Raw genomic sequence first — 18,154 nt, 5'->3', positions numbered from 1 at the left:
CATTGTGCTTATTGATGACCTAAAAAATTTAATCAAGAAATGTCTGTGACTCATTGTTATAAACAGCTTCTTCTCTTGGTGGTAGGGAATAAAATGCCAAAGAAACATTTGGTGTAAGTGTGTATCATTACTGGGTATGGTGGTATGTGCTTGTAACTGCAGCACTTGGGAGGCTGAGGCAGGTGGATCACTGAGTTTGAGGCCATAAAGTGAGTTCAAGGTCAGCCAGGACTACATAGCGACACTCTGTCTTCCTCTCCCCTCAATATATGTCTCATGTTATAAAGTTTAAGAAAATATAGTCTCAGTCTGCCATCGTGTATGTGATTGGAATGGAAAATGGGACTGGTAAGAGTATATGCCTTAGAAGGTCATTGTGAACAATCATTTAGTGTGTCTGACAGTGTACTGCCACAAACTACTCCCACCCCAGCCCCAATTTAGGATAAGTAAAATAGTCTCTTTGCCAATTTACATTTACTAGGTAACCTATTTCTTCCCATTGTGGCACAGAATGGCTTTTCGTAGGTTCCCAAAATAACTTCTTGCTTAGACTGAACACGGGTTTTGTTTGGTATCTTTTCCTTGTAGACAAGGAATATTTCCTGTATGCTTGTCCAGCTGTCAATTTGTCATATAGTCAAACTGTTTCTCTTTCTTTGGGGGTAGTGGTGCTGGTTTGAGACCTAGTCTTGCCATTTAGTTTAAATTGGCATTGAACTTGCTATGTTGCCCCACCTGCAATTGAACTTGATATGCGCTGACACTCATCACCACAGACCAAAGATAAAAACTTGTTATCTTTATTTTAGGTAATCAAAAGAAAAGCTGGCTGGTACTGTGTCGATGTCGCTCCCGGCCGGCAGGAAGGACACACGACAAAGTCTGGCAGTGGACAACCTTTTCTTTTATTTTCCTTCTCCGTACAGCCTGCCCTGGGATCGCTCCCAGCCGAAGCCTCCTTTGGTCCGCTCCCCGCGGCTCCTTTTGGGCTTCTACTTCCGGGCTTCTTCTTCCCCCCCAGGGGTGGCACCAGTATATATACGGATACAGTGTCCAATCATGTTAAAGTAAGCAAGGCAAGCTGATTGGCTAACATCATCAGTTGCCAGGCAGACTATATTGTTGAGCGGGTTGCTTACGCGGTAAGCAGGAAACTAACGTGCTCGATGGGAGGGGTAATCTACCTCAGGCTTTACTCTTTACTACAGGCCTCACGTCCGCCAAGTAAGGCGACCGGGCTCGGGGCTGCGGCTCCCAACATCTCCCCCTTTTTTATTTTTTATGAATGTGCGCATCGTAGCCCTTCCTGGACTGGGTGCAGAGGCTTATGCCCTATGTGTAGGCCCACCGTAGGTCCTTGGCTTAGACCCTGGTCGGCCGTCCCATGGTCCGCCAAGGCCCTGAGGCCCTCGTCCTTTTTCTAGGGCCAGGCACAAACTGGACGGAACCTGGATGCACACAAGCTTGCACTCATTTTCTCTCCGTAAAGAAATCCCCTCGGAGAGAAATTTAGACCTGGGCAGCATCTAACAGTCCAGCGGCTTACGTGCAGGATGGGGTAGGGCCTGGCTTAGGTTGAGTCGCACCGGGGGAGTACGCTCTTACCCGTCATTGACTCTCCTACCCAGCTATGTCATAATTTTTTAGAGGAGGAGTGTGGGAAGCTCACCACCCCTAGACTCGGTCGTAGGCTAGGCGAGCAAGCCATGCATATGCCTGAGGATCTTCTTGTCCATTTCGGGCTACCGCTATTTCTATTCATCTTGTTGGTTGGTCTGTGATGGATCTCCGGTAGGGCAGGTCTGATCTTCAGTCGAGGGCTTTGTCGCCCGTGTCAGTCTCTCCGGTACCCACAGTGGTTCTCGTCCCGATTCCTGTGGGAAAACACAAACCGCGCCTCGGTTCCAGCTGACCACTGGATCCGGGCCCATCCATTGTCCTGTCAGGACATCTTTCCACTTCACCCACCCTTTATGGTTGGGGGAAGGGTTGCAGTGCTCCACGGCTGGGGAGCAATTATCATTATTTAAATTAAAAAAATTGTGTGTGAATAGTGCCATGGATAATCGTGCCTTTGGGGCCAGGCCTTGGCCTACTCCCCCTTTTTGTTTTTGTAAAATTTCTTTGAGGCTTCTATGAGCCCTCTCAATGATTCCTTGACCTTGGGGATTGTATGGGATACCATGTTTTAATTGAACCTCCATCATTTTGCAGAACTCATTGAAGGCTTTGCCTATATAGGCTGGTCCATTATCAGTTTTTAATATTTTTGGTTTGCCCCATGCGGCCCAAGCCGCCAGGCAATGATTGATCACATTAGACACTTTTTCACCTGTTTCTGCTGTTGCGAATATGACGTGAGAACAGGTGTCTGTGGAAACATGAACATATTTAAGAGTCCCAAACTCCTGTATATGTGTGATGTCCATCTGCCAAACATCACCAGGGATCAAACCTCGAGGGTTTACTCCCATCGGTATGGCAGGTTTGTATGTGGCACAGGAGTCACATAGTCGCACGATATCTCGTGCATCTGCTCTGGAAATATGGAAATGGTTTGCTAGTGTCCTGGCATTGACATGAAACTTATCATGGAAGGCATGGGCTCGCTCGATTGGTGTTAGTAAGGTAAAAATCCATAACGGGCGAGTGGCAGTATCAGCAGCCGCATTCCCCTGTGCCATGGGCCCCGGCAGGGATGTATGTGCTCTTATGTGGGTGGTGAAGACCTTATGGTGTCTGTTCTGAAGCAATGTCTGGATAGACAGGAACAGCCCAGCCACTGTGGAAGTGGATCTAATTAAACCGGCAGTCTCAAGCACTTGCATAGCATTGACCACATACCTAGAATCGGAGACAATATTAATGGCTTCTGAGAACCGTTCAAGAATCATTTTAACGATCTGCAGTTCCACCACCTGAGGCTGATCAGGTTCAAATTGTATGGTAACCGGGGGGCTTGCCTAGGATCACATAGGCGCCTATCCCCGTCTTGGAGCCATCTGTGTATATTGTAGTTGCTGGGACTAATGGCTCAGAGGCAGTAACCTTTGGAAAAATTATAGGGTGCTGAGTGACAAATGACAAGATAGGGTCTTTAGGGTATTGATTGTTTATATCCCCATGGAAAACACATCTCAGAATGGCCCACGTATCTATGCAGGCAGCCAGGGTCTTGATCTGGCTGGCGGTATAGGGTACTCGGATGGCTTGTGGTCCTGAGCCAAAATGTTGGACAGCTCTATCATGCGCTTCAAGGGCCAATGAAGCGACTGCCTCCGGGTAATGCTCTATGACTTTTGCAGGTGAGACCTTAGGGTGTATCCACAGTAATGGTCCTTTCTGCCAAATCACCGCTGTGGGCTGTAGACTAGTCTGTAGCAAACAGACATCAAAGGGTCGCCCTGGTTCAATTCTGTGTAAGGTAGCCCCACCTAAGGCTTTTTCCACTCTCTGTAAGGCAGCTCTTGCCTCAGGAGTGAGCCTCCTGTGGGAGGCTATATCTGGGTCTCCCTTCAGAAGGTCGAACAGGGGTTTGAGATCTGAATTTGGTATATGTAAATATGGCCTAATCCAATTAATGTCTCCCAATAGCTTTTGCATGTCATTTAGGGTCTTAACGCCATCCGTCCTAATGGTGACCTTCTGTGGAGAGACTAGCATAGGGGAGATTTTCGCGCCTAAGTAGGTCACCATTTCTCCTCCCTGAATCTTGTCGGGGGCAACATGCAGATTAGCTTGTCTCAGGGCCTCGACCAACTGGCCGAGCATATTATTTAGCATGTCTGGGTCCCTGCCTCTGAGTAAAAGGTCGTCCATGTAATGCACACATCTTATCTTGGGAAAGGATTTCCGTAGGGGGGCCAGTAGGGAATCAAGGTAAATCTGACACATAGTGGGACTGTTGGCCATACCTTGGGGCAGTGTTATCCACTCGTATCTGAGATCAGGGCTTTCTTGGTTACTGGTGGGTAAAGTAAAGGCGAACCTATGAGTGTCCTCTGGATGCAGGGGGATTGAGAAGAAACAGTCTCTAAGATCTATAACATAAACTGGCCAGGACTGAGGGATGGCTGAGAGAGCTGGCAGCCCCCTCTGGACCGCCCCCAGGGACTCCATCTGCGCGTTGACCGCCCTTAGATCATGGAGCAGCCTCCACTTGCCAGACTTTTTCTTAATTATAAAAATGGGGGTGTTCCATGGGGAGGTTGACGGCTTAATGTGTCCTAATCTAAGTTGTGTACTGACTATTTCTGACAAGGCTAATAGCTTCTCCTTAGGCAGGGGCCACTGAGGTACCCAAACCGGATCATTTGACCTCCAGGTGATTTTGATCGAAGTGGGTAGGAGAGCTTCTTCAGCGGCCCCTAAGAAAAACCCAGCCCTTGCCTACCTTTTTTGTTCTCTACTGGTATTGGGGATGTCCGACCCTGTAGGGCATTGCCCAAGCCTTTGCCGGGGGTATATCCCTGGTTCCTGAGTATATCCTTAGCCTGGGGGGAGCAGTTTGACGTAAGCGTGACATCCATCTGAGTGAGGATGTCCCTTCCCCATAGAGACACTGGCAACTGCAACACAAATGGTTGGAAATGGCCCTGATGACCCTCCTCATCACACCAGAGCAGGGTTGAAGCACTAACCTGAGGAGCTGACACCATCCCCAGGCCCTGCAGCGTGTTATCTGCAGTGTTGGTGGGCCAGTTGGAGGGCCAATCCTTTCTAGAGATAATGGAACGGTCAGCTCCTGTGTCTAGGAGCCCTGTAATATTCTTGCCACTGACCTTAAGTGAGAGCATGGGCCTTTTATCAAGTATTATATGGAGTCCCTCGAAGACTTCCCCTGAGGAACCGAAACCTTGACTTTCTCTAATTTTCTGCTTTGAGGGGAATCTCTTGTGGAGACTGGGGAGCAGCAAGAGCTGCGCTATCTTGTCTCCTTTATTGATTACCATAGTACCCACAAGAGATTGAACCATAATTTTAATGTGTCCTGTGTAGTCTGAGTCTATGACCCCCGGGACTACTATGAGACCCCGAAGGGCCGTGGAGGATCTCCCGATCACCAGACCCACGGAATTTTCGGGTAACGGTCCCTTAAAGGTGGTTTCAACCACTTGAACACCCATATCAGGCACTAATATAAGTCTGGAGGCGACACTGAGGTCCACACCTGCTGACCCAGGGGTGGCCCTTGTTGAAGGCTGCCATCCTGAGCTGTCCTGTCTCTGGGGCGGGGGCCCGCCTGTGAAGGGGGCCCCCTCTGGCCGTTTTTTGGCCCTCTAGCATCTCGTCCACAAATACGGTTGCCCTGAGCGTCAAAGACCGACCTACACTCCTCAGCTTTGTGTGATCCCCTCTTGCATCGCCCACAAACATATGGTTCTTCATTCCTAGGGCGAGGCCTAGCATCTGCATTGTTTGGGCAATGACGTTTAATGTGTCCTGGCTCCCCGCAGGCAAAACACCCTTTAGCCTTACATTCCCCTTCTAACCCGCGAGGTCCCCTCTGCTGTACAGCCGCGGCCAGGAGAGCAGCCACTCCCGAGTTGGAGAGCGGCCCCCCTATCTCTCTGCATATCCTAATCCAGGCGTTGAGGTCCTTGTTCTTATGAGGAGCTATCGCTGCCTTGCACTCCTTTGTACATTGCTCAAAAATCAGCTGCCTTACCAGCGGTCGAGCCACTCCCGGATCAGAAAATATCTTATCGGCAGCATCTTGCATTCGGGCCACAAAGTCAACAAATGGCTCTGTGGTACCCTGAATTATTTTTGAAAGACACAAGGAGGCTGTTCCGGCACCACTTACCTGCTTCCAGGCGCGGAGCCCTATGGCATTGATTTGTTCATAGACAGCGCCGGGGAACTGAGTCTGATCATCAGCGTGCCGACCTTCTCCCATAAGCATTTCCTTGTTCCACCCCCGGTTTCCCCGACTGGCGTTTCTCTCAGCCTGCTCTGCAGAGAACTCTGCGTATCAGGCTCGCCAATCCAGGTAACTACCCGAGGGCAGACACGCCTTTGCCAGCTGAATCCAGTCCGCGGGGGTGAGGGGCCCAGAAGACAGGTTCTCCAGCATGGCAATGGTGTAAGGCGCAGTCGGCCCAAAGGTTGTAACTGCATTTTTAAGTTCTCTAATCTGCTTTATCTCAAAAGGCTCCCATGCATTACGTCCCTGGCCCATAGCTACTTGTACAGGAAATATCCCGTAGGGGCCACTATCTATCCCAGGTGGTGGATGTACCTCATGAGACAAACGTCCCCCCTGCCATAGCCGCCTGTAAAAATACCGACCCGCCGGCGGCGGAGCATAAGACGGCGGCCATGATTGGGCGGAAAATGGGGGCCCGTGCATCACTTCCTGTTCTGGTGAAGGGGAAGGGAGCTCCCGGGCGGCCGCCTCGCGGTGAGGGATCGCCTCCGGGAACAGCCCCCAAGGTGGGGCGGAAGGCTTCGCCTCCCTCTCGCGCCGGGGAGCGCTTAGGAGCTCTCTACTCCTCCGCAGACCAGGTTGAGCGGAGCGCAATTCGCGGCGCAACGCTGGGAAAGAACCCTGCGACTCCTTATCGAGCGACTTAGGCTCCTGACAGCTGGTCTCTTTGGCCTCCTTGCCATTCAACTTTCCCTCGTCCTCGGAGTCAGACGACTCCGAGGCTAGAGCCCCGTCCTTCTCCTTAGCATCTTTGTTCCCCTTGACGGGCCCCTCTCGGGAGCTCCCTGACTGGGCCTGCTCAGATACCCTGCGTACTTTTGTAAGCTCTTGAGAGCTTTCTCCACAACCACCCTCGCTCTTAGTGTTGCTACCTAGCATGTTTCCCATCTTTTAATATGTTACTCACCGCGTGAGGCCCAAGGAATCCGCCACTTACGCGTGAGCCTGAGAGGAGTCTAAAAGCCCTGTAGGTGCGCGCCACCCAGAGCCCAGGCTTATCCCCAACTCACCTGTCTCGCAGCTCTGTACTGGAGCGTTGTCCGCTGTCACGTCTCGGGGGTGATCAGTCCCCGTACGGGCCACCAAATGTCGATGTCGCTCCCGGCCGGCAGGAAGGACACACGACAAAGTCTGGCAGTGGACAACCTTTTCTTTTATTTTCCTTCTCCGTACAGCCTGCCCTGGGATCGCTCCCAGCCGAAGCCTCCTTTGGTCCGCTCCCCGCGGCTCCTTCTGGGCTTCTACTTCCGGGCTTCTTCTTCCCCCCCAGGGGTGGCACCAGTATATATACGGATACAGTGTCCAATCATGTTAAAGTAAGCAAGGCAAGCTGATTGGCTAACATCATCAGTTGCCAGGCAGACTATATTGTTGAGCGGGTTGCTTACGCGGTAAGCAGGAAACTAACGTGCTCGATGGGAGGGGTAATCTACCTCAGGCTTTACTCTTTACTACAGGCCTCACGTCCGCCAAGTAAGGCGACCGGGCTCGGGGCTACGGCTCCCAACAGTACTGCCAAGTCATATACAAAAATTTGAATTTTTTTTGAGCCAGCAAATATAAGTCTTTGTTGCTTCTTAGTTTCTGTTAGTATTATTCCATTAAGGTTCATTTTTTAGCAGTTTATTCATTGAATGTTTAAGCTGCCAACATGTTCTTTTAGCTTCTATGTATAGAAGGTGTAATGAAACATTCAAAACACTTTTTCCCCTACACACTTCGTTTAAATTTAATTTTAAATTTTGTCATGGATTAAGGTGGCCTTGGTGGTACACATGCATTTTCACACACACACACACACACACACACACACACACACACACACACACACACACACAGACAGACAAAGTGTACCTACGTCCGTAATCCCAGCATTCTAGGAAGCTGACTCAGTGATTTTCAGGCCAGCCTGGGCTACATATAGTGAGTTAAAGGCCAGCCTGAACTTTGTGATAAGATTCCTTTTACAAAACAAAGCACGATAAGACAAGACTTCCGTATGGTTGAATAATACATATATAGCATCATATCCTGGTAACATTGAAGATAGCTTAAATTGCTATTGTATATTTGTGGTACTTGTATAGAGTATGTTACTTAAATGTAATCCTATTTAAAGTACAATATTATATCAATGCCTTTAAGTAGTAAAGTGTAGGACTCTTCTACTAGGAACATTTCAGACAATGAAGATAATTGGAAAAGTGCCTTCAGGATCTGGAATTCACATCTGAAGGTTGAATTTGTTTCGAGCCTTTGATTCTGATCCAGTGATAGTTCTTTACTTCAGTATTTTTCTGTACTATACATTATAAGACTTAAAGCCTTCTGTGGTCTCCCTGTACGTATACTAAAGGCAAACTCACATTAATTAGTTTGTTTGTTTATACTGGAAATTGATGAATTTGCACTTCAATAGATTCTTAAACTCTTCACTGGCAACTTCAACGTAATATTTTGTGTGACATTATTAGGTTTATGACATTACATCATGTGCACAGGTTACTAGGTGGGGGTGCAAATATTTATTGTAGCCCTAACTTTTGTATTCAGGGTGTAGGTGATTATATATAGAGAACCCTTTCCTCTCCTTTTTGGGGTTCAGGAAGATTTATAATTATAATCTCAAGGAGAACTTACTGGAATTCTAGTCAGTTAATTCCAATGTGCCACTTCTACTGCAACCCAAGGTAAGAATAAAATCACTGAGGATATATACAGTTATGGGCAACCAAGGTGTCCAGGTCTAGCCAAGATGGTGGCTCACCAAAACAAAGGGTTGGCTTCATCCCAGAGCCATTACCAGGTCTTAGTAATTCTCTGTGAGGGGAGTGGCTTGGGATGAGTGACAGTGAGCATGGTGGGAAACTCGTGTCTACCATGATTACTGTGAACTGGGCTAGGAAGGAGGTCTGAAATCAAGAAATGCAGAGAGAGAGAGAGAGAGAGAGAGAGAGAGAGAGACAGACAGACAGACAGACAGACAGACAGACAGACAGAGAGCCAGGGGTAAGAACTGTAGCAAATCATTAATACATTTGTTTGTCTACCTTTATACTTAACTATGAAAATTATAAAATGAACCTGTTTTATCTATAGAGATGATGCAGTAATCCAGAATTCCTGACTAGTCATGATTTTCATTGCTTTAAGTTTGATCAGCATATTGCAATGTTTCACATTTTGTTTCACTGTCGTCTCTTGTGGTACTGTTCTGCCATCTAGTGGAAACATATGTCCTTCAGAATATACTTTTCCAGATTAGCTACCATGCCTTGAGTATTTTAACATTAGAAATAACAGTTTAGAACTTTTCAGCTTTGTTGGTTGATATGCCATTCCTTAGAACAACATTTGTCCTAACGAAGAAATTTGTACACATAAAATTTGTGATAAATGAAGGCCTTATAGATATCTTTACATATGATTTACTGAGCATTAAAATCTGCTGCTTTTCTGCAACAAGAAATACTATCTTCGTTACTGAGACTTTAACCACAGCGTAGTATTTTATCATCATTTAATATTAGAGTAATTTTTTAGCCAAGCGTAATGACACACGACTGTAATTCTAGCACTTATTCATTCCAGCACTTAGAAGGCTGAGGTAGGAGGGTCTGTGCAAGTTTCAGATCAGGCTGGGCCAGAAAGTAAGCTCAAGGCCACCTTATACTGCATAATGAGACCCTGTCAAAAACAAAAAACAAAACAAAACAAGGCAACTGCAAAAAGGGTACTTACGGCCCAGTGCCAACCCTTCCACCTCAAATTCTATTCTTTTATATCCACCTTATAAGACATCAGTTATTTGGTGTAACACAACCAGTACACATGCATTAGATGATGAATGTTAATGAAATGGTCAAATGGAAAAGGGTCTTCTATAAAAAAGGTCACTAATTTACACATTTCATTTGAAGACTTATTTGTGGTTCACTTAGATATAACTGAAATTCAGAAAGTTATCAATAATGGAATCTCTTGTCATTCTTATTGAGCAACAGAGATTGTGCCTTACTCTTCGTGGGATTCAGTATGCATAAGTTTAGTAGAAAACATTTCTGTGTTGAAGTTGGGCATTGACTTGAACTGTGCGATTGTTTTCAGTATGCTAATTTATGATACAGAATGCTCAGAAAGATTTTTTGGGAGGTATTTTTGAGACATGGTTTAATTATGTTTTTTAGGCTGATCTTGAACTCTTATTGCCTCCACCTTCCAAGTCCTGGGATTACAGCCATGTGCCAGCACGCTGGGCTCCAGAAAGTATTTCTGAATTATTAGAGGATGCAAATCATTCTATTGTTTAGCACCTTCACTGAGATATGCATGTTTTGTAATATTTTCATTATTCTTTTTCTTAGTTGCTGATGTATATTTAAGATGAGTGGATTAGGAGAAAACTCTTTGGATCCACTGGCCCCTGATTCACGAAAACGCAAGTTGCCATGTGATACTCCAGGACAGGGGTAGGTGACTCACATGGGATGCTTTACCACAGCTCCTTTATCCTATCTTTGAGATTTTTCTTTTTTAATTAAAAAATAATTTTTAAATTACATTTCAACTTCCTTTATTCATGATATTACTTTGTTAGATTTAGGTTTTTATTTTTCTCCTTTCTTGTAGCAGTATTGAGGATGGCACTCAGAGCCTTGAACATGTTAGACAAATGTTTCGCCTTTGAGCTTCATTTTAGCCTCTCTTCCCTCTCCCATTCCTACTCCCCTCAGTAAGCTGGGATCTCAGTAAATTGCACAGACTGGCTTAGAATTTGTTATCCTCTTGCCTCAACCTCCTTACTAGCCTTTATGTGTTATTCCACCATGCCTAACTAAAAAGTAAAAAAATTTTTCTTAAATAATGTGATTTTCCTATGTATAGCGTATACAGTGGTACCTTAGTTCACAAACTTAATTACACTGTTGTGGAGAAGATGCAGAGTTAATGAAACTTTCCCAAATGCTTGTTTATGAACTAAATTATTTGCAAACAAAATGTTTATTGATTGAAATTCCAGTGTACAGCATTCTGATGAGTTTTGTATCTTTTTAAATGTAAAAGAAGCTTTATTGCTGATTCAATTAAAGGGATATTTAATAGTCCGGTATTTCAAGAGTGAAAGGTGCAGAAGTTAGGGAAACAGATCAGTGTTGTTGCAAATAGTGTTTGATATTTATAAGTGTATAAATTTATATTTTGAGCATTTTTGAGGGTTCATCATTTTTCCCCTGAATGATATTACAAGTTTAAGAATGAGAAATGAAATACCATAATCTGTGCAGCGATTCTATGTAGCTTTAAAAGTATTTGCCAAGGTCAGTGCCAAAGAACTTTATTATGGCACTTTAGGGGTAGAAAACATTCCATACTTAATATTAAATTTTCACTAATAGTAAGTACCTGGTTGTTTTTAAACCTTTATAAAGTAAAGAAAAGATTATTATTCTTTTTTTTCCGGATGAGTGAATTGAGTCTAACTTCCCAGGGCCTCTTGGCAGAATCAAATTTAAATTGGCATGAATTTTTTTCTACAGTGGACTACTACTTTATTGTAATATTTAGGTAGTTTTCTAGATTGGTTCACACATAAAAGTAATGTTAGAATCGGGATCTACTCACCACTCCCTCCCCGCCTCCAACCTCCCCTCTGCACCACTCCTTTTTGAGAGAAGCCTATCATCGAATTCATGATGGAGCCCAGGCTGGCCTGGAAGCTGTGTTTCAAGTGTTAGGCCTGCTGGCCTTGGCATCTTAGCTAGCCTGCTCACAGCTTCTCTGTGATAGGTATATCATGGGTTTTCTGTCCTTTTAGTCTTACCTGCAGTGGTGAAAAGTGGAGAAGAGAGCAGGAGAGTAAATATATTGAAGAATTGGCTGAACTGATATCTGCAAATCTCAGTGATATTGACAATTTCAACGTCAAACCTGATAAATGTGCAATTTTAAAGGAAACAGTAAGACAGATACGTCAAATAAAAGAGCAAGGTAATACAAAGTTCCTACTGTGGGGTCCTTCTCTTCTCCTTTCTTTCTTCCCTTTCCTGTAACTGGGGATCAAACCGAAAGCCTCACAGGTGGTGAGCAAGTGCTCTACCACTGATCCGCAGCCGTAACCCTTACATTTGCCTTTTGGGCTACCTCATTTATGTAAGAGCTACAGGTGATTCAGGGTAGGGATTACAGGATTGGCTAAGTGAGGAAACAGTGAGCAGAGAAATGGAAGTCAGTCAGTGTTGCTCATCTTGTCAGATTTAGCTTCCTTTTTAGAAGCCACAGGTTAGTACCAGTAAAAGACAATTTAGAGTATCTTTTACCTTCCTGCCTAACTATAAAGTTTAGTATTTTAAAATGAGGGCATGTACGTCTTTGTGCTTGTGTACCTGTGTGTGTGAACTGTTTTAACTTAAAACAGCTAAATGTACTACTATTCATAGTATTGCCTTTGGTTGTTCTCACCTCAGGAAAAGCTGTTTCCAATGATGATGATGTTCAGAAAGCTGATGTATCTTCTACAGGACAAGGAGTTATTGATAAAGACTCTTTAGGACCACTTTTACTTCAGGTAAATAAAAAAGGTTTGAGCTGTCCAAAGTGTTGTACTTTGAATATAGTCTAAAGTGATGAAATAGTCAGAAGTCCTGGTTAGGAAGTGAGTACAGCAGCAACCAAAAAGACTTTGCTGTGAGACATAACTCAGTATTTATTTTGAAGACAAGGATGGTAAAGTGTTCTTATATTTACTGTATCTGTATATATCTGCAGCGATTCTTTTCTTCTTTTGTACTGGGGATCAAATTCATGACCATATGCTTGCCAAGCAGGCATGTAAGCCACAGAGCTAAATACCAGGCTTCTGTCTATCAATCAAATAATGGAACGGTCCTGCCCCCACTAAAAATACAAATGCACATTGAGAAAGCACACATACAAATAAACATACAAAACTAAGGAAGTTGAGGAAAGGTCACACATTTCATAAAAGTGACCCAGTATTTTACAGAGGTAGAAATTTTATGTATTTTAGCTCTGAACTTTTTTGTGTATTTTTGTATGAATGTATGGGCATACTTCAGGTTTTTTTTCTTTTTATTTTTGTTCTTTGGGAAGCTCAGGAGATTGAACCCACTCTCTCCTACATGCTATGCAAATTCTGATATGCTCTGCTAATTTTTGTGCTGCTAGAAATCAGACCCAGAGCTTATGTATGGTAGGCAAGGACTTTATAACACCCTTCTTTTATTGTATATTCCTTTTTTGCCGTTTTGTTCTGTATTGTCGAACTTTTTAAACTTGGTTTTATAATTAGTTGTGTTACATAGATTGTGTTAACCTGTAGCACTCACAGTGTATTAACAAGTCTAAAGCCCTTCATAATAAGTTTATCTGTCAAATTGTTTTTGTTTTAATTTGTTTCTTCTGCCTTTTACTTGTATTGCTTTTGTTTGTTTGTTTGTTTATAATGGAGAATGGAAATCTGGGCATTACACCTAACCAGGTAGGCACTGTGCTGCCGAGCTACATCCCTGGCCTTACTTAATTAAATTTTAAGTTCCTATTTGTAAATTCTGATTTATAAATAGCATAATATTTCTGTAACCTGACTTTGGTATCAAATGAGAAGAACTAAGTATGATTTTCTAGAGCCCCCCCCCCCCCCCCCATATGAACCCAGAGTTTGCCGAGCACTGCTGTGCTACATCTCCAATCCTTTTCACCCCTCTTCATCTTTTTGAGACAGACTGTCATTTAGGCTGGCCTTGAACCCAACATTGTAGTCCAGGCTGTCTTGGACTTGCAGTGATCCTTTCTTTGGCCTCCCCAAGTACTAGGATTACAGGTGTGCCACCTCGCCCAGCCAATCGTTTTTATTTTAATTACTCTGTGGCCCAGGCCGACCTCCGTTCATGATTCTCTTGCCTTATTTATTATTTTTTGTGGTGATTCACGGGAGTAATCTAGGGGTGCTCACTGAACTACATTCCCGGAACTTATTTAGCAGCTTTTCACTAATTTGCCAGGTAGTACTTAATACTCAATCTTGTGATCCTCTTGCTTCAGTTTCCCTCATTGTTGTAATTATAGGCATGTGGTGTCACACTTGATAGCTACCCTTACCTATTTTTCGTATTTTAACTTTGTCCAAGTTTCATAAGTCATTAAGTTGCCCAGAGTGTGCCTCTCCCTCAGCCTGTTAAGGGTGTTAGGATTTTGCAATAACAGTATTTTTTTAGTCTGTTTTGTTTTTGTGTTTTGTGTTTTGTTTAATTTCAACATACGTGAAAGTATGGACACCTAATTTGAAGAGAATGAGAGACACTATGACAGCTATTTATTTATGTCTGGTCTTGAAGACCTAAAACAACTTCATCATCGTGTTTGGATCAGTTTTATACTATGTTGTTTTGTATGAATTCAATGTATGGGAACATATGGACAATTATTTGGAAGAAAACAAGAGACTATGATAGTGAAGGTCTCTGGTTGTCTTGCTTTGAAATCTGTGTCTCTTACATTGCTTTCTTATGTTCTGTTTTGTTGTGTTTAATTTTATCCTCTTTTACAAAAAAAAAAAAAAAAAAAAAAAAGTACTAGGATTTTAAGAGTGAGTCCACTATGCCTGGCTTATAGTAACAATTAAATAGTGTACCCTCCCTCCAAGGGCATTATTACTAAGTCTGTCTTCTTACTCTGCTAAGGCTACCAAAAGAGAATGCCACAGACTAGGTGTCTTAAACAAAAGAAACTGTATTGTAGCTTTGGAAGCTTAAAGTACAAGACATAGCTCTGATTGGTTTCTCTTCAGTCATCTTTCCTTGGTTTGTCACTCTATACTCAATGTGTCATTCATTTTTTGGTGCATGCATCCATGATGCCTTTCTTTCTTTTTTTAAAATCTCTTTCTTCTAAGGACAGCTGTCATACTAGGTTAGGATCCTGACCATATGACTTCTTTTATCCTTAATTACTTCCATCTCCAAATATTCTCACATTGAGGGAAAGAGCTTCAACATAGGAATTTTGAGGAGGGGAATACTGTTAAATGTGTAACAACCTATAGTAACATATACCGTTTTAATGTCTCCTTGTAGGCGTTGGATGGTTTCTTGTTTGTGGTGAATCGAGATGGAAACATTGTATTTGTGTCAGAAAATGTCACACAATACTTGCAATATAAGCAGGAGGACCTGGTTAACACAAGTGTCTACAGTATCTTGCATGAAGAAGACAGAAAAGATTTTCTTAAAAACTTACCAAAATCTACAGGTAGACTCTTAGTATTTTCCTTCATTATTTGTTAGAAAATTGCATATTTTTTTTTGAAGGAAACCAGATTATTAACCTTGTGTAGCAAGGTAAATGGTTATTAGAAAAATTTTCAAATATGGCCTCCATAAACTTAATATATAGAATATACATTGTTTTATGGCACATATAGCAAGATTTCCGTTGAAGTTGAAATTCATATGTTTTGTATATATTAGTGCTGTTTTGAAATGTTAGTGTAGATCATACCATGCAAACAAATGTAATGAGAAAATAGGCTTTTTTTTTTTTTTTTTTTTCCCTTGAGACTTGATCTTGCTATGAATGCCTGACTATTCAACTCTCGGGTTTAAACGATCTTTTGCCTCAGCCAGCTGAGTAGCTGTGACTACAGGCATGCAGTATCATACTTGGCTTATAGCTCCAGTTTTTGATTACACTGTAGACTGAGATACCAGATTTTTAAAAAGTCATTTCAATTTGTTTTCCAAAGTTAATGGAGTTTCCTGGACAAATGAGACCCAGAGACAAAAGAGCCATACATTTAATTGTCGTATGTTGATAAAAACAACACATGATGTACTGGAAGACATGAACACGAGTCAGGAAATGCGCCACAGATATGAAACAATGCAGTGCTTTGCCTTGTCTCAGCCACGAGCTATGATGGAGGAAGGAGAAGGTAAGAGAAGTCATATTTATGTTACCAAACACATACCTCCACTAGTTCCATTGTTCTAACTGTTATTTATTTCCTTGTCTTCGATCATAGAATGAATATACATTTTAAGAAACAATTATATAATCTTTATTTGGTTAAATTTTTTATTGTAGATTTGCAATCCTGTATGATCTGTGTCGCACGCCGTATTACTACAGGTGAAAGAGCATTTCCATCAAATCCTGAGAGCTTTATTACTAGACATGATCTTTCAGGTAAAAACTGTGTTCAAGTCTATGCTTCCATCTTGCATCTGTGAGCATATATGCATATCTTCAGTTTGAAAATTGCTATAATAGGGGCTGGGGCTTTAGCTCAGCGGCATAAGCACCTGCCTTGCAAGCAGGCGGCCCAATAAAAATGAAGAAGACCCCCCCCCCCCAAAAAAAATATTGCTACAATAAAGCTGAGGATGTTGCTCAGTGGCGCAGTGCCTGCCTGGCTAGCGTGAGGTGGTGAGTTTGATTCCTGCCCCCCCTCCACCCCCAAAAAAGACAAAAGAGGAATTTGTTATAATAATTAACTATCTCTACAGTCTTCCTGATCATTAAAATGCTTATACCCACTAAGATTTACTATATATGTTCATTATATTCTTATTTCTTATAGAATCCTAAGTGAATTTTACCGCCATTCATAGCATATAATATATTTGGCACTTGAAAAATTAAACAACAAATATGGAGGCACAGTTTACTCCAAGTATCATTTTGCATCAGAATTTAGTATCATTTTTCTCTCTATTAATGCCCGTTCATTCGTTTTTCTTTTGTGGAATCAGGATTTGAACTCAGGACCTTTTAGTAGTTGTCAGTCGGGCCCTTACAAAAGCCCATTTATTCTAAAGAAATGCTTTCATGTCTGGGATAAACCTCAGTGGTACAGTGCCTTCCTGGCAAGTACACGGTCCTCAGTTTGATTCTCAGTAGCCAGCAGAAGAAAAAAAAGCTTTGAAAAATACAGATAATGAAAATTACAATAATTCTTAAATGTCAACAGCATAGAACTCATATGCCCTTTAGAGTTATTGTAATTTTTATTATCTTCATTTTTAAAAACAGTTTTAAGATTTATTTTTACACCCCACAGCGGAATGTATGAACATAAGAGCATTGGCAGGACTTTCTTCAAAAAGATAGCAAGAATTTGGAGTAGAGAAGGCAGAATAAAGATTTAATAAGCCAATTGGTTGGCAGCACTAAATACTGTTGGGAGGCTTTTATTTTAAATTTTTATTTTGTGTTACAGGAAAGGTCGTCAATATAGATACAAATTCACTAAGATCCTCCATGAGACCTGGCTTTGAAGATATAATCCGAAGGTGTATTCAGAGATTTTTTAGTCTTAATGATGGGCAGTCATGGTCGCAGAAACGTCACTATCAAGAAGGTAAAGACATTTGGATTGATTTTTGATCTAGATTGTTCAGTATGTTATAATACACATGACTGTAGGTGTGGGGCGAGGAAAATAATTTATCTGTTTGCTTATTCATAATTGGGTATCATTCTATAATTTAGTCTATCTTGAACTCACTACATAGCCCAGGTTGGCATTGAACTTGCAGTGATCATCATGCCTCAGTCTCCCAAGTGCTATTATTCCTGAGCCTATGTATTTTGGTTGTAATTTTGATGCAACTCTAGTCTTTCACTGGATTTAGAAGAAATTTTCTTTTTTTTCCAAGATGGGTTCACCATGTAGTTGTGACTGGCCTTGGACACACTGTATAGGCCAGCCTGGTCTGACACTGGCAGAAATCCTTGTGCTTCAGCCTCCCGAGTGCAGGGATTACTTACAGGTGTGCATCACCACTCCTGGCAATGAATTTAAAAATACTTGTTCTTGAAATATAATTCATTCCTTTCATCTTTTGTATACAAGTATTTATTTTACTAATTGTATATAATAGTAATAACGTGTTTCCCTTAACAGCCTATATTCATGGCCATGCAGAAACCCCTGTTTATCGATTTTCCTTGGCTGATGGAACTATAGTGACTGCACAGACAAAAAGCAAACTCTTCCGAAATCCTGTAACAAATGATCGTCATGGTTTTGTCTCAACCCACTTTCTTCAGAGGTAGTAATAGATTACCGTGCATTTTTAAACATTAAATACAGTGTGTTTTTAAGTTCTTTATTAGTACAAAAGGAAAAGAATGAGAAAATGAAATTGCTGGATTGTAGAAGCTAGTTTACATTTCTAGATTTTTTTGTGTGTGTGTGGGATA

The 18,154-nt window shown here is 42.4% G+C and overlaps 1 protein-coding gene across 16 annotated transcripts in view; it reads left to right on the top strand.

The window, feature by feature from the left end:
- Nucleotides 1–18,154, top strand: part of Ncoa3 (nuclear receptor coactivator 3) — a 129,892-nt gene that overhangs the window by 84,786 nt on the left and 26,952 nt on the right. For all 16 annotated transcript variants that reach the window (XM_063248209.1, XM_063248211.1, XM_063248221.1 and 13 more), the window contains 8 exons: nucleotides 10,297–10,401; nucleotides 11,748–11,920; nucleotides 12,397–12,497; nucleotides 15,025–15,199; nucleotides 15,693–15,881; nucleotides 16,034–16,135; nucleotides 17,169–17,309; nucleotides 17,856–18,003. In XM_063248209.1, the coding sequence (XP_063104279.1) occupies nucleotides 10,316–10,401; nucleotides 11,748–11,920; nucleotides 12,397–12,497; nucleotides 15,025–15,199; nucleotides 15,693–15,881; nucleotides 16,034–16,135; nucleotides 17,169–17,309; nucleotides 17,856–18,003 (1,115 nt within the window). In that variant the 5' untranslated portion in view covers nucleotides 10,297–10,315. The remainder of the gene's footprint in view (nucleotides 1–10,296; nucleotides 10,402–11,747; nucleotides 11,921–12,396; nucleotides 12,498–15,024; nucleotides 15,200–15,692; nucleotides 15,882–16,033; nucleotides 16,136–17,168; nucleotides 17,310–17,855; nucleotides 18,004–18,154) is intronic.

The sequence above is a fragment of the Cavia porcellus genome, unplaced genomic scaffold (assembly GCF_034190915.1).
Source record: "Cavia porcellus strain 051 isolate PalLab524CR breed Dunkin Hartley unplaced genomic scaffold, mCavPor4.1 scaffold_5, whole genome shotgun sequence".
In the NCBI taxonomy this organism is placed as follows: domain Eukaryota; kingdom Metazoa; phylum Chordata; class Mammalia; order Rodentia; family Caviidae; genus Cavia; species Cavia porcellus.
Note: the sequence above shows the minus strand (reverse complement) of the source record. Positions and strands in the feature narration are given on the sequence as shown.